The 16,545-nt window shown below is 41.0% G+C and overlaps 1 protein-coding gene across 2 annotated transcripts in view; it reads left to right on the plus strand.

The window, feature by feature from the left end:
* Nucleotides 1-16,545, plus strand: part of kcnab1a (potassium voltage-gated channel, shaker-related subfamily, beta member 1 a) — a 120,033-nt gene that overhangs the window by 76,796 nt on the left and 26,692 nt on the right. For both annotated transcript variants that reach the window (XM_031752741.2, XM_031752739.2), the window contains exon 3: nt 9,517-9,554. In XM_031752741.2, coding sequence (XP_031608601.2) covers nt 9,517-9,554 — 38 coding nt within the window. The remainder of the gene's footprint in view (nt 1-9,516; nt 9,555-16,545) is intronic.

Genomic DNA, 16,545 nt, shown 5'->3' on the forward strand with positions numbered 1-16,545 from the left:
CATGTAGAAATAAATAACAATAAAAACAAATCTAAAAACACCAAAACATTCCAATGTACAGAGTTTGTTCTGTACTATCATGATTTTGTTCTCCACTGGCCCCATTTCCTAGTTTGTCTCCTCTTTATGTAAAAGGATCTTTACTGTTGTAAGTTTAGCTGCTGAGGTTTATCATGTGATGCCATGTGTCCATTAGCCAAGAATGTCGACATTATAGTGGTTTCTGTCTGTCACGGGATACAATCTGTCGCAAAGAAGGTTGCTGCATCAAAAACCTCCTAGATATTGCTTTGGTTGCTAGGAAATTGTCATAGTTGTCTGTAGTTTCTCATGTTTCTGTAAATACTCGCTAACTATTAGCCCAGCGGTAGTAAAATTTGAGAAAGTTCATTGCAAACTGGAAATGGGATAGGTTCGCCTTCAGAGTAAAAGTTGCATATTTGAAACATGTTGGATGAAGCGTTTTTACGCACAGCTGTTACATTTTTTTGCTTTTTCTACTTTGCATTGTCTTTTTCAAAGTTTCAGCTACAGCTAGCATGGCTGCGATACGCTAGCTACCAATGCAATCACATAGAGGATTTTGTCAGCCGGCTGGGGAATACTCTTTTCCTCTAGTGCCAAGTGGTTGCCAGATGGTCACGGACCACTCTCTAGGCTTGTGCAACTGGTGCCTCATTCACTTGATCCTACATTGTTGCCATGGTTGTCGCACATTCAAAATGGCGGACGAGTTAACGTGGCTAGTGGTCACGTGTCTGCAAAACCTCAAACCTTTTGTTGGGTGACAAAAATTACTGCAAAGGCTAAATCAGATGTGTAAGTTTTTGAAGCATCATTAAAAAGTATCTCATGCCATTCATATTGTATTTTAAGAGGTGTTTATGTGCCGTATACTATGTATATACTATACAAACATGCACCACCTTTAATTTTAAGGTGACAACTTGCTGGATGCATTTTTTTTAATAAATATGCAGCTGACACAAAATTATTTTCCAGGGACACCTTTGGGTGCATTGCAGAACTTTTGTGTGGCTGTAAGGTTTGGCTCCTCCACAGGACGATGCTGAGGGCTGCTGCCTCAGGTGGTTCATGGAAGATTGAGAGGTCTGATTCAAACTGGCTGAAATCCACAGTGCAGAAAAGGTCAGCATAATGCTAGCTACCTGCCACACGCTGCGGGCAGGCCAGACATGATGCTGGCAGGAGAGGGGGGGGAAGAGAGACGGCAAAGGGCAGGATGCTAAATTGTGTTTCATTGTCACACTTGATGGTAGAGAAAATAGATGAGGATGTAATGGGTGTACGCTGTGAGAGACTTGTCTGTAGCTATTCTCATAGCTCTACTGTACTGTCAGACCAAAGTTCATCAGAACAAAATATGATGACACACTCAGTCAGTCATGTTAAATCATGCCTGTCAGTGTGCAAAGTCATGACGATGCCATGGGGGATACACAGACCTTTGTGAACATGTGGTTTAAACAGTTGAAAATGTTTCCACACCTGTTTACTGGCTAATCCTGAGATCTCATCAGGTTAAAACTGTAAATAATCCTGGTTTTCACACTGAAACATTAGATCCATACAGATGAGTTAATCATGTCAGTTTCTAAAACAGTGATTTTATCTTTGCTGCACTCTAACCAAGGACCCAGGGCTGCTTTTAAAAGTTAGAAGTTGCTCAACTTGGCCAAAAAGAAGTGTGTTTTGGATAAAGCGTCCAAGAGTTATGTAACAATAAAGGAGCAAATTGACCTTGTCACGGAGTGGCTGACTTCACACTGCAGCTACTGCAAAAATAATGACTGCTGCTGTGTTTAAGATTCAGAGCAACACTGCTGAGGTGCACTTAAACAAAAGAGGAGAAAAGCAACATTTTCAATATATTTAAGGTGTAATTGCAGTACTGTAAATAGAACATAAATAATACAGTAGAGCAATTTCAGTTTCCATTACTAGGATAGATCACTATTATATTCAATTTGCTGAGATTATTTTCTTCAGATAAATTTTACAATTAATTCAAATATTTGGAAAAAGTGTCATTATCTGCAAATCGTGTTTAATCTTTAGGTTCGTCTCAGGTTGTGTTAATGTTTAATGCAGGTATTTGGTTAAGAACATGATTTTTTTGTAACTAAAGGATTCCATTAAGGATACTTAGCATAGCCCGTTTCTCTTCCAAGCTGTTTTCTTGTGCTGCGTTACTCAAAATGTAAAAGATAACCTGCACCACAGATGAATTAGCATTCCCAACAAGTCCTGATCCCAGGGACACAGTGCAGTTTGGAGGGATAGCTGAGAAGACAAGAACGGGGAAAGTCAAGAAAAAAAGAGGAAAACAAACAACACAACTTCTGAACTGTCTTTGTTTAGCAGTTTTGCCCTTGCTCTGCCAGTCTCCATCGCGTACTCACTCTGTCTTTATCTCTGTGAACCGCGCTTCTTCTCTCCTCATCTGCAATCCTTTCTCTATCCAAACTCTCTTTTAACACTAGAAGGATGTGGAAGGATGAAATCTGGGGTGTGCAGTGAGAGCGTTTAATGACATGCGCGTATGTTTCTGTGCAAATCTTTTAGGCACTGTTTAATTCAAAAAATGTGACAAATGAAATTTTAGCTCATCCGGACAATGAGCCAGTGAGCATGGTAAGGTGTCCATCTTTCTGTCTACAGTTCTCAAGAAGTAACTACATAACATTATAACATTATGACCACAGACAGGTGAAGGGAATGACACTGATTGTATCTCCATCATAGTACCTGTTAGTGGCTGGGCTATATTATGGAGCAAGAGAACATCTTGTCCTCAAAGTTGATGTGTTGGAAGCAGTAAAAATGGACGAGCGTAAGGATTTGACAAAAGGCCATATTGTGATGGCTAGATGACTGGGTCGACTGGGTCAGTGCATCTCCAAACTGCAGCACTTGTGGGGCGTTACTGGTCTGCATCTATCAGCATCTATCAAAAGTGGTCAAAGGAAGAACCGTAGTTAACCAGCAACAGGGTCATGGGTGGCCAAGGTTAATTGATCTGCATGGTGAGCAAAGGTTAGCCCGTGTGGTCAGATCCAACAGACGAGCTGCTGTAGCTCACAATGCCAAAAAACTTGATGCTAATTCTGATGGAAAGGTGTCAGAATGCACAGTCTGTCGCTGTTTGTTGTGCATGGGGCTGCATAGCCACAGAGCATTCAGAGTGCCCATGCTGACCTCTGTCCAGCACTGGATCATTAAACAGTGGAAGAAGTTGGCCTGGTTTGATGAACCATGTTTTCTTTTACATCACTTGAATAGCTGGGTGAGTGTGAGTGTTACCTGGGCAACACCTAGCACTAGGATTCCCTGGTGGCTGTGACCTCTTCTCAGAGCTCAGTCCAATCCATGGAGGCCCCACCTCGCAGCTTAAAGAACCTGCTGCTGACATCTTGGTGCCGATGCCACAGCACACGTTCGGAGGACTGGAGTCCACGCCTCGACGGGTCAGGGCTGTTTTGGCAAGTGTAAAGATTTGAACAAGTTTGTTTCACAGCACTTTACTTTTAAAACTCTTACACTTGAGTACATTAAGTACTCCACAGTATTGCTCATTATAAAATATATTTGGATCTTAATATCTGAAACAATATTCTATCATAAAAAAGAATTATCCTCTCAGGACACTCATAAAAGTTCATGATTTGGATTTTCATGAAGACGGGACGCTTTAGTTATCTAGAAATTGTCCTCAGTTTAAGTTTGTTCAGTCCAGCTGACACACGCTAGTCTGCAGGGGCATTTCTGTTGCAGTCCTATTCCAGTTCTAAAGAACTGAATTGAAACTCCTTCTCAGCGCAGGCATGCAGAAGCTCTGTGCCTGTGCAGTTACAGCAGGCAGTGCAATGATCACACCACCAAACAAAGCTTACTTTGCAGTGTTTTCAGATTAATCTGTCTTTTAATGATGTGCAAACAAGTGGGAAAAAACTGTTCATTAATCCAACACTACTCAGCGAGTTCTGCCTCCTGTTTTTCCTGGCAGCCTTCCACAATAAGAAACCGTTTACACAATCTCGCTGAAGCTGACAGTTAAATATAATCTGTTTATTAGCATCTGAAGCTCAGTTTAATCAGTTATTTCCATCCCACTAACAATTAATCAACCCGTTCCACATTCACTCAAAGCCGAATGTCATGTTAGCTCAATTTATATTCATACGAAACTGAAAAAGTTACAGACCGTGTAACGACTGTCTGCAAATGTAAAAACCTCTCACCAGTTAATGGAAAATGAATTGATTTTTTTAAAAAGGTGATTATCACAAGTGAGAGACCTGGAGGGTGGATTAATTGATAGGTGATTAGTGAATTCATCGCGTCCTCTCAGTGTTGGCTGTCTGCTGCTGCAGATAAACCATTATCTCTTCAGTCAGTGAGAAAGCTAACAGAGTGCCTATTGGGGTCTGCAGTGGCCTCACTATGCTGTCAACACACACTGGCTCCAGCCGTGCTGATTGGTTGTGGAAAATGGAAAACAGAGTGTTTGTGGAAACCTATTTTTAGTTGCTGACAAAACCAAAAATAAAGTCGATGCAGAATTCACGATCAGCATTATTTGAGTCTTCAGCACTTCTGTGTGAACCCGAAAACTTTGTAATCTGTCATCTCGCTCATAGCACACAATCCAGGACCTTTTTTTTTCCCTTTAAAGCCTGCTGCACTGATGCGGCACAAGTGATTGATGAATTCTTAAAATGGTTCTCCTGGAAAATCCTGCAGTGTTTAAGACAGGAAGAGGTCGGACCTCTGTGTGCGTGTCGCCGAGATTAACAGTCCACAGCTTCTACAGCACATTCTGTTTTCTACTTTGACTTTACTGTACTTTAGTGCAATTCAGTGAAAATGATCACCTTCATTAGTTCAGCCTCAGTAATCAGTCATACTTCGTCATGCAGCACTTAAAGTTTCCTCCTACTTTTCACTCATTTTAACCCTAAAAGTAAAATTTCAACTCCTCTGTGGCTGTAACCTTGGCCTTCAGGTGGTGATATAACCACTGCCAACAAACTGCATCTGATGATCTGAGCTGGCTCTCGCTGATCATCTTATGAACAAGAGACGAGGTAGTTTATGACAAATGCCTTTTTTAAGTTGCAGTATTTCTAGAATTTATATATATATATACTTTCTTATGTTGTTGGCTTGTTCACTACCTGTGAGCCACAATGTAGCCAAAAGAGTAGACAAGGTAGAAATAGATATGGATTTAACAGGAGACGAAGGATGGAAATCAATAAAACTTGTGCAGGAGACAAAGGCATAAAACTGGACTGAAAATAGGTCCAAAGGAGTCTGTGCGTGTGTGTGTGTGTGTGTGAGAATGAGAGCTTTTCTTTGTGTTTGTGTTCATGTATTATAAAAATAAAAGGCACCACACAAGGTATGAAATACAGGTCAGAATACCAAAAACATGCATATGTAGATATGCATAAATATGCATATGCCTCAGTATGGAGGTTCATATCCAAACATAAATACGGTTATTAACTGATTTTTAGACACTTAAATAGCCCCACAGTGTGTCGCTGGAAGGACCAGGGGATTTTTGTTAGTTTAATATACTCACTTCAAACTTTCAGTACCTTTCCTGACTCAGCCTTTCCATTTGCAGCCAGAAAGGTTCAAAATACTGAAAAGAAGAGTTAAGAGGTCAGTTTAAGTGAGACACCAGAGAAATGCTTCATCTAAATTTGTGCCATCCATCACACTGTCAAGCACCGGACTTGGGTCCACCTCTGAGAAATTTAGGTTAAAAGGACTCCCACAAAGCTCTTTCCACAAAGCTGCTTATATTCTTATCATATTCCTCCCCTTTAACTTCTTCTTGGGATCGTATCGTATTTATTTTGGTTTTACTTGACCTGCTCTTTGAAAACAAATTCTAATCTGGTAGAAAAGGTCGAAGAAGTCGAAATGAGAAAGGCATTTAGACATATTCCTGTGCCATTATTATAAATGTTACCGACTTGTTTCTTGATGTGAACACTTTTCAGGTTTAGAAAAAGGCACTGCAAGGTTATCAGGTTTATTATTGTTGCATAGCAACATCAAGTGACTCTTCCAGCACTTTCCACTGGCAGCTGCAAGAAAAAAAAAAAGAAAGCTTGTCTTTTTTCAGGGCTTTAATTTCCATCAAACAGAAACGTCAGCTGGATCTCGGAGAGCGGTGGCCTTGACACTAGAGCTCCGCAGGGTTTTCATCCCACGCTGAGCCTCAGACACAAAGCCCAGAGCAGCCACTGGACATCGTCGGCTGTGATTACATTTCCACCATGCTGGAGAAAGCTTTAAGGGATGATTGAGCCCACACACACACAGACACACACAACGTCCAAATGTCGACACAGATATTACAACACACAGCGGCGAACTTCATGCGCACGTGTTGATAAGAAATAACCTGCGCTGTACATACACTGTATAATAAGGATTAGCTCTCATGACTGCACCGCAGGTACACTTGAGGCGTACGGAAGCTGCCATGGTAACTTGTGTTAAGGAAGTCTAAAGGCAACTTTTTCCACCAGCCGCTGGCGTCACTTCACCCAGGCTCCACCTCTGCTTAAAAACTTTTGATGTATGTTTAAACCTCAGCTTTTTTTTTTTTAGCTCCTTATTAAATCAGTTTCATTATGCACCAAAAAGATCCAATACATCCTCCGGGTGTCATCTGTAAGTTAAACCTCAGTGGAGTTGATGATACTGCAATGTATGGAATAATGAGCTGTAGGATATCAAAAGCATCCTGCCTGTTGGGAATGAGGAGTTTCTTCTCATTCCCCCACGCTTTCTCTGAGGTTTATAAATTGTTTCATGACAGCTGAGCTGCTGAGGTCAACAAGGCCTGAAGAAGAAAGACTGCGTGTTCATTTGGTGTGAAATTGTGACCACTGGAGCACGGAGTGGGCAAGAGAATGACGATATAATACATTTAATAAAAAGAGAGCAGGAAGAGGTGGAGACTAGCATGGCCCGAAGGTAATTAACAAATATACTAAGGAAGAGAGTGATCGGTTGGCTAGTTGGTTGGAGGGGTTGCTTTATTAGCCTCATCACTATTGAAAATGAATACTGAGAGAAAGGTAGAAGGACACACCATGTTCTCTGTGACTTACTGAAAGTAATGTTTGCACTAAAAATGGTCAAAATGTATAGGGCAGTACATGAAATTCATGTGATCCTAATAAAATGTTTATATGTGTTACAAAAAGAGATCAGTGAGTATGAATAGATGAATAAAATCTAACTGATGCTTGTGAAATGTGTTATGTTCTGGATCAGTATTGGCACTGAAATCGTCCTCTGTGTAGGCCAGTGTGACACTGAAGTTGCCCTGAGACTGAAGTACAGAGTTGGACTGTATAGATCCAGGTGTTTTCAGTCCCATTGTCACAGGTGTATAAAGTCAAGTCTTGAAAGAATGAGTCGTCCTAAAGATCTCACTGAATTCAAGCGTGGTGATGTAATAGGATGCCACTGTTGCAGCAAATCGGTTTATGATATGTTTTTCTCCTCCTCCGATCAGCTGTGAGTGGTAATAATGTAAAATGGAAATGTTTATGGTCAAGTGGTGGAGTTTTAAGTATGTCAGGGTATTGTTCACGAGTAAAAGGAGAGTTAAGACACTGGTCATTTTCGGAGGCACTTGGAGTAAAGCTGCTACTCATTCACATTAGGAAGTGCCAGTTGAGGTGATTTTTGGCTAGATTGCGACTCGGAAGGTCTGCTAGGTGAGGTGTTCCTGGCATGTCCTACCAGGAAGAGGCCCTGGGTAGGATGTAATCCCTCCAGGATACCCTAAAGCCTGTCTGGCTTGGGAATGTCTCGGTCTCCTTCAGAGAAGCTGGATGAGGTGGCTAGGGATAGAGCGGTCTGGGTTAGACTGCTGCTGCCCAGATGATGGATGGATGGATGGTTGGTTGGTTAGTTGGTTGGTTGGATAAATAACTTCAGGAACCACAGTAACTCAGCCATGAAGTGGTAGACCTTGCAAAGGTAGAGAGTGAGGTTGTGGAGAGGTGCACAGTGAATGAAAGTGACCAGTGTTCTGCTGGCTCAGTAACCGCAGAACTCTAAATCTCCTCTGGCATTAACGTCAGTACAAAAACTGTACACAAGGAGCTTCGTGCCATGGATTTGTCATACTTTTATTCATATAGTGTATGTCTGATTTCACCAGTGGAAAAGTTTGGGGAGTGGGGGATGGGGTTCAGGATTACTGCTGCATAAGAAGATTTCTCTTGAATTTCTCAATATTTTAAAGATGTTATGTACAATAGATGATAAAAAAGGTCACTGTTTAACTGTCTGAACACATTGTCTTTCATAAAGCCTTTCTTAATGCCCTTATCATACAGTTGCATTAGGTGACTGTAGCTGCTTGTAGGGTGATTGTGGCGCAGGAGTAGAGCTAGACAGAAAGCTCACTGATGTAGTAAAAAGTACGTGTATGAATGTGTGAATGAGACAGGTTGTATAAAGTGCGTTGAGTGCCAAGGTAGACTAGAAAAGTGCTATTTATGAGCCAGTCAATTTACGATTTGGTGACCACAAAAAAAACATAATTAGTTCTGAAATGTTCCACCAGGGCTTTCTGGTGTTTAGGCTGAAAGTGCGATGTTTATTCATGCATGGAATTCGATGCAGGCAACACATTTTGAAAAAGCTGGGAATACTGGCAACAGAAGACTGGCAAAGTTGTGCAATGCTTAATCACCATTTTATGTGACACGGTCCATTTTTGGAAGTTCCCTTTAGCTCAATTTAGGAAAAAATATGTGATGACAGTTTCCATGGACCTGCTGCCAAACTTCACAGGTGAACTGCCTCATATCTTGTCAGGCAGCCCAGATTTTCTTGCAACTACCAAAATACACATAAGCCTTTCTGCATTAACAGGTGAGCAGCAGACACTTTTCTGATATAAAAAGGTGTTCCTGTCTCTCTGTCTGTCTGGCAGAGTGGGACGCTTTCAGATAGCTAAAACTGTTTTGACTCAATCTGAATAGAAAGCTACGTGCATAATTCCCTGAGGGAATGTGCTGAGGATTTAGTGTCTCCTCCGGTTGTGGCGGCTCAGCCTTTTGTCTGGCTTATCGGTATTGTCTGCGGGACAATCGGGACCGTGGCGTCATTATTCTCACATGCACAAGCACATGAGGACAGGGGATGCAAGGTCTTCCAAATATGCACGGCCGTAGCAAACGAACAGTCATCAGTAAAGACAGAGAGAGCTAACAGGGGCTCACACTAGGTGATACTTCAGTACTGAGCAGCAGCTCTAAACAGGACAGATTTTTCTCTTGGGAACTTGACAGCCTCCCTCGAATGGTGTCACAGCCCCGGGATTAGTTCTGTTTACTTCACGATGTCAAACAAACACACACACACACACACTGACACAGACAGAAAGGGCTCACAGTATAGAAATGTTCCCTAATGATGAAATGTCTCTGCCTCTCTCCCCTCCAGGTACATGGGTGACATTTGGAGGACAGATAACAGACGAGGTATGAAACGCTTTCCTTTATTTTACATGTCTACTTGATGTCAGTGCAGTCTGTTCATTGATTACACCGATGCACAGTGTATGGCACGTTAGACCGGTTGGTGTGGCTTCTTTTTTTACCTATTAAATAATGACACAACTTTTTTGCCAGTCAAATGTTTAAATGCAATGAAACATGCTATATAGAGAAAGCTGCCTTACTTATGGATGAAACAGCAAATATGGGTCCAAGTGCACTGATATAGGAAACTGATGAGCCATAATAGACAATGTAGCTTAAAATTACACTGACATCACTGCCCACTTGCCATAAAAAAGAATGAATTCAAAACTGAATCCCTTTTGAAAATTGCCAACAAAGTCAAAAAAGGCTGCAGGCCAAGACAAGTTGGCAGCATTCGAGGTAGAGTGGCCATCCGTAGCCATTTCTGTTCTCCGCTGTTTTATTTCTTGTTTAAAAAAGAAAAAGATGCAATCTTTTTTGTTTGTTTTTGAATCAGAATAAATACAGATTGACACTGTAAATGATCCACGGCAGACCAAACGACATGTACATGCTTTGCAGCGTACTTTATTAACAGACGGTTGCTGTACAAACGCAGTCAGCTGCAGCTCCGCAGCTCACAGCCCGACACATACTAACAACCATTACAGCAGGACCCAGTACAGACTTTAAGCCGGCGAGGCGTGATTGCGGATGCCGCTCAGGTGCGTCCGCCTCCCCTGCAGTGGCACCGCAGACCACGCCTCGCCGCAGACACTTCCAGTGTTTCTTTTTTCTGTGTCGTATTTATTTGAAAGTCTGTAAGCTCCTGAAGCAGGTGCAGCTGTGTAGTCCTCCAGGAAGGTTAATTCTTCTAACTATAATCCATCAAGCAAAATGTCACATACAAAGGAGCAAAAACATAATCTGGTGAAGGGATTTTCCATTCTGTACAACAGTTAGAGTCATAAGTTAACCAAAGAACTGTCACTGTGACTGTGGGACATCTGTCATGACTGTTTTTTTCTGACTGAGTGGTGTCACAGTTAACCTTCAGCACACCATACTGACAGAGCCCTCTAACACCCACAGGCTCAATTACGCCACAGTTTCACTTTGTATTCCTTTATTCCTTTAAAGTCACAGCCTTCACCGAAACCTCAGGTTCGATGAGTCGCTTTGTTTGGATCGCAACACTTTGGTCCACACAGGACAGAAAAGGTCAGCATGATGGCTACGCGTGCACACCGAATTCTCCTTTGCACTTATGCTGATGAACTCTAACGTGCTCTGATGTTGCCCCTGGGGTCCCGGTCTTGGTCACCGCACATACGCACACACTTAAATTGACACAGAAGAGAACAGCGCTCACCCAGGGGTACGCAGAAGCACCGAGCTTATGTAAGGGTATTATTTTTCTTTCCTTAGGGTTGCTGGCGTTGACTTACTTGGTACCCTCACTCAAGGCTTAGCACCCTTTTCCCCTTCCATTATCCTGAACGTCCCCAGTTCAGTGTCAGTAGCATCACTCAGGCACTTCAGGCTGTGACAGCTGGGGGCGTTATGATCAATTCTGGCTGTCTCGTGTGAACGTGGCTTTAAATTTTTAAATCTTCTGTGTGCTCGTGATCTGTGTAAAGTGATCTACGGTAGGAACAACCAGAAAAAGAAGCTGGTAGGGCAGACAGAGGGTCTCGATGGACATGCAAAAGCAAGAGTACTATCATTACATGCAGTGCTGGTAGGTTAACCAGTCCTCCAGTGCCCTGTTCAATGTCATTGTCATCAAGTCTGCCCTAAATTTGCTAAAACGTCCTCAGCAGGGTTCATCGTCCCTGTCCTCATTAAGAAATGCACAACAACTGTAGCACACAAACGGAGATAAAAATGCACAAGGCATCAACACGCAACACTAATATTTTCCCTTTATTTGTATTCAGAATAATTGTGTAATAACTTTATTGATATTGGAAGAATATACTAAAATATTAGTATAGATTTTCTAACGCTAGGCAATTCTTGGAGAGCACGTCTTATCAAAGCGCTACATCCTCGTCTTAACGATAACACATTCCCAGACAGGCAGGAAGTTCAGATTAGCGTGGCGGTTAGCGAGCTGATATTGCTTACTCATCCAAAAAGGGCAAAAGTGGATCCATAAATCATACAGTGAATTTGAAGACAGCGTCTCTTGTTCGTGTCAACGTTGATGCAGTGAGTTTGAAAGGGGAGGAGGCAGCGCAGTCATAAAGTCCTCGCTCAAGGTTGTGTGGGTAGTATGTGGGAGGCTGCTGCGGCCTTGATTCTGAGGAAATAAAAAAATTAAAAAAGTCAATTTTTTTTCTTATTATATTCCCTCCATCTATGAAAATCCAATTGTCTTCCACCTTTTGTGCGCCTGAAGAAAAAAAAGGGGAAAAAAATGAGGACAGAAGCCTGAAGCGTAGTCGCCCATGTGTTCCTGCAACTTCACAGTGACTCAGTGTTTGACTACAGGAGGAGGTTTTTATTTTATAGACGTGCTGCTTCTGCAGTTTCTGCCTGTTTTTTTTTTTTAAAGCATCCCATCGTTTGAAGGCCGTCACTCATATTCAGCTCATCTGAAATGCCTAGAAGTCAAAGCAGAATTGAGTAAGCAGTGATGCTTCAACACCACTGCAAACTTTCTGACTTCACAAATGTCCCTTTCAGCTCTTTGACAGCGACCGGCCTGTTAGCATGTTGTGAGACTCGTCATCAATAAGCAGTCACCCTGAAACTATCGCTCGTGTTCTGGTTTAATTCACTTTGTCCTTGTAACGCTCTCTTCTGCATGTTTCTAACTCTACCAGCAAATAAATATCAGTTTTAAGTTGTCACCACTTTTCATTTATGCAATCCATCTATTAGCTTCTTACTTACCTCATCCTTCATCCTGTAGCTGTTATCTTACCTAAGACCTCCATTCATTCACTTTATTGAAAATGACCCTCCGGTGTGGCCGACAGTTCTGGCATGAGGTTGCTTCCCTGTTTGCACTCAGCGGAGACCAGTAAGGGAAAGAACATGCTTTTCATATTCTCTGTAATCCCTCTTCCCCAAATCTTTCTCTCCTTAAGTGACATCTCCTTTCTCTAACCTTTCCATTATCCAGCTCCATCTTTTTATTCTGCTCTGTTTGTCTGATGGCAGTCCAGGGCTCGGAGACTGAATGAGCCATTTTGAAATGTGGACACTGTTATGTCCGTCCTTTATTTCCTTTCCTGGCTGTTCACTGAACCTTATCTGAAAGCCCTGGATTTGCATCTAATGCATTTCTTTAAAAAAGGAAAAAAAAAAAAACAAGAAAAAATGAAATATATGAATATATTGTATTAATGTTGGTTATACTAAGCTGAGAAAAAAACACTTATAAAATTACTTTTCACAGAGGGAACAGAACAAAATGCTGTTTGCTGTAAAGATTCATCAAAGACTGGATATAAAACATGGCCATGGCTCCAGTTGTGGTTATTCCAACCTTTCCTATTTCTCAGATGATTTTCTTTCTACAAGCTATAACAAACAAAAATCTATTTTACTTTAATGTAAAATATTATTTTATAATAAAATAAATTATTGAACTTTAAAATGTTGCACAGGATTTTTCAAAATAAAGTGCTCTGCTACTAGAAAGAGGTGCAAATAAGAAATAAATGGAAATAAATTTTACCTGATGGTGGTTTCGAATATTTTACCTAAACAAACAGAAGCAAATGCAACACATTTATGTAACAGAACAAATTTCAGATACTGGTTTTGACCAGTAATGGGACAATGACCTTTTTTGCTTTCTAAAAGCGCTTTGATCCTGTCGATGCTTATACCGAGGCTCACACCAAGGCTCCTGGCTTTTGGTTGTCTCTGAACTCTGGTTGGATTTAGCTTTAGCTACTTTTTCCCTTTTAGCGTCTTTAAAATGTCCCTATTTACCCAGATGAGGGGATTTAGGTGTCTGGTTAGGTTTGTCATTATAAACACTTTCACGCCAACACTTTTTATCTCAACTATGAGTGAAGAGCTTTTGTGCTAACAACATGTTAGCATATAGCTGTGAGTGTGAACTGGGCCGATTAACAATCAGCCAATCTCAGACCTCGGCAGGTAGATCGTGACGCCTTCGGTGCCTACTGAATTTTTTTGATTTCTCTGTCAGGTCCACTCGTCACTCTAAAGCTGGTGACGTCCAAAATGCTGATCTTGAGGCAATAAAACAAGAGTTTCTGAACCACTGTTGACTGTTGTCATGGTAGTATGTCTGTCTTTTAAATACAGTCAGTAGGGTGCAACAATCTGAAACACTGGATTAGTTTTTTTCAGTCATGTCATAACATCATTCATGTATATTTACTTTAGCAAGACAGGTTTCAGCATCAAATCAATGGTTTCATGTTATTTTCCATAACTGTTACTACAAAGAGTTTACACAAGGTGATTTATAGACGGTTATTATAGTTTTAGATCTTTTAATTACTTTATATTTTTATTTCATTTTGACTTTTTGTTTTTAATTCAGTTGTGTTTCGAGAGTGTATTTTTTTTCTTTTATTTCAGTTTAGTTTTTTATTGTTTAAAATGTTTGTTAGTTTGCCTTTTTAATTATTATCGTATGAAGGGGATATGTCCATGCAAAACTTGGGAAATCAGTTGAGGTTTTACAATAGCATTTACAATAAAATCACAATAAAAACGCAGAACGTCTTGAAAGCAGTAGACTAACAGCGTTGTAGACATTCAGAGTCTCATTAAACACGCCTGCCAACGCCTCATTTGTGATACTATTTTACCAACCTAACAAATTCTAAAACTAAGGATATTACTTCTTCTTAAATGTATATTATTTTAGTTATTTTTTCAACTTCAAAAAATTAATTTCAGGGGTTGTTTTTTTTTTTTTTTCAAAACTGTTAAATAAAATAAATTAAAAACTAACTACAACATATTTTTCACCTTTAGTTTAGTTCTAGTTTTACAGATTTTAAAAGAAGGGAAATGTAATTACTTCTATTGCAGTGATAGGATAGGTTCTTCTTCCAGGATTCCCCAAATCCAAGTATCAGAATTGGTGCTGAGAGAAATGAGTTAGACTGACGGATCTGTAACAAACAACAACAGCAAAAAAAGAAATAACTTGTCATTCATACTTTAATTGTTACACACTCAGAACCCGTTTATATCTTTGGATAATTGAGAGAAAAGATTACAGGATTTGATTTCCTCTCTGCTGGCATAAAGGCCAAAGATGACTCGCCCAGGTGATTCTGAATGCACAAGTGTTCGCCACTACAACACTAGGATAAAAAGCCAGCAGCTGCACTTTTCTTCTAATTCGTTGTAGTTTTAGCAGCTAAAACTACTCAGTATTATGTTGGCAGGAGATGAAGAATGCCTCTCTCTTTTTTTCTCCTTAAGCCTTTTCCTGCTGTAGAGGAACACCACTTGGATTCCTGCTTTGCTGCTACAAGTAAAAATGCCATTTTAAGACTTTCCACAGCTGGCAATTTCTCCATTGAGAACAGGTGCTGCTGTTTCAACAGGTGATGCTACATTATCTTACCAAGAATCTCTTCTGAGGATTGCGGTTAACTTTAAAAATGGATTTTAACGTATAAACTAGAAAGCGAAAATTTCAGAAGAAATTTTATGTGTGCCTATGCCGCTGCTAATCAGTGTAGTTTGCCATTCATACGGCTACAGAGAGCAAAACTCAGCAGAGCAGCCATTCTCCACCATGAATTATGATAAAAACAAACACCGCTCGCGCCTCACAGATGACAGCTTACAGTTTTGGGTAAAGATGAGGTGACTTCGTACAGCCCCGATTTGCAGACGCTGTGCACAGAGGTTCATGAGCAGAAGTCCCATTGTATCACGGCAGACCCCGACAATGTTTGCATGAACATGCTTTGAAGCATTACGTTATGGACCACTTTTCACACATGGTTGGTGTACCCACACAGGCAGCCGTAGCTTTTCAACTCATAGCCCAACACACACCCAAAAACAGCCAAGAGAGCACAGACTTTACACCCGTGGGTCCACCTCCCCTGCAGCGGCACTGCAGACCACGCCCGACACACACATCAAACACATAAAATAAATATGTATGCACTTTCGCATTCACTTTTTGTTTTTGTTATTTTTACACAGTGTTCTGAATGATGAACAATGGTCTACAGCCAATCTTGTGTATTATTATACAAACTTTGGTTGTAAGATTCAGATAAGCATTTAATAAATGCTAAATATTTTATATGAGAGTAAGAAAGAAAAGTATATCTTTATGTCCACCTTTCTCTGTTAATGCCCTACCTGGCCCCTGGCAAAAGCTTTGCTAGATCCGCCCCTGCACAGTTACCAGCTGTCAGCTACACAAAAAAAAGGAGCTTGGTGTTTACAGGGAGTGCAGAATTATTAGGCAAATCAGTATTTTGTCCACATCATCCTCTTCATGCATGTTGTCTTACTCCAAGCTGTATAGGCTCGAAAGCCTACTACCAATTAAGCATATTAGGTGATGTGCATCTCTGTAATGAGAAGGGGTGTGGTCTAATGACATCAACACCCTATATCAGGTGTGCATAATTATTAGGCAACCTCCTTTCCTTTGGCAAAATGGGTCAAAAGAAGGACTTGACAGGCTCAGAAAAGTCAAAAATAGTGAGATATCTTGCAGAGGGATGCAGCAGTCTTAAAATTGCAAAGCTTGTGAAGCGTGATCATCGAACAATCAAGCGTTTCATTCAAAATAGTCAACAGGGTCGCAAGAAGCGTGTGGAAAAACCAAGGCGCAAAATAACTGCCCATGAACTGAGAAAAGTCAAGTGTGCAGCTGCCAAGATGCCACTTGCCACCAGTTTGGCCATATTTCAGAGCTGCAACATCACTGGAGTGCCCAAAAGCACAAGGTGTGCAATACTCAGAGACACGGCCAAGGTAAGAAAGGCTGAAAGACGACCACCACTGAACAAGACACACAAGCTGAAACGTC

Source organism: Oreochromis aureus, linkage group 14 (assembly GCF_013358895.1).
Source record: "Oreochromis aureus strain Israel breed Guangdong linkage group 14, ZZ_aureus, whole genome shotgun sequence".
NCBI lineage: Eukaryota > Metazoa > Chordata > Actinopteri > Cichliformes > Cichlidae > Oreochromis > Oreochromis aureus.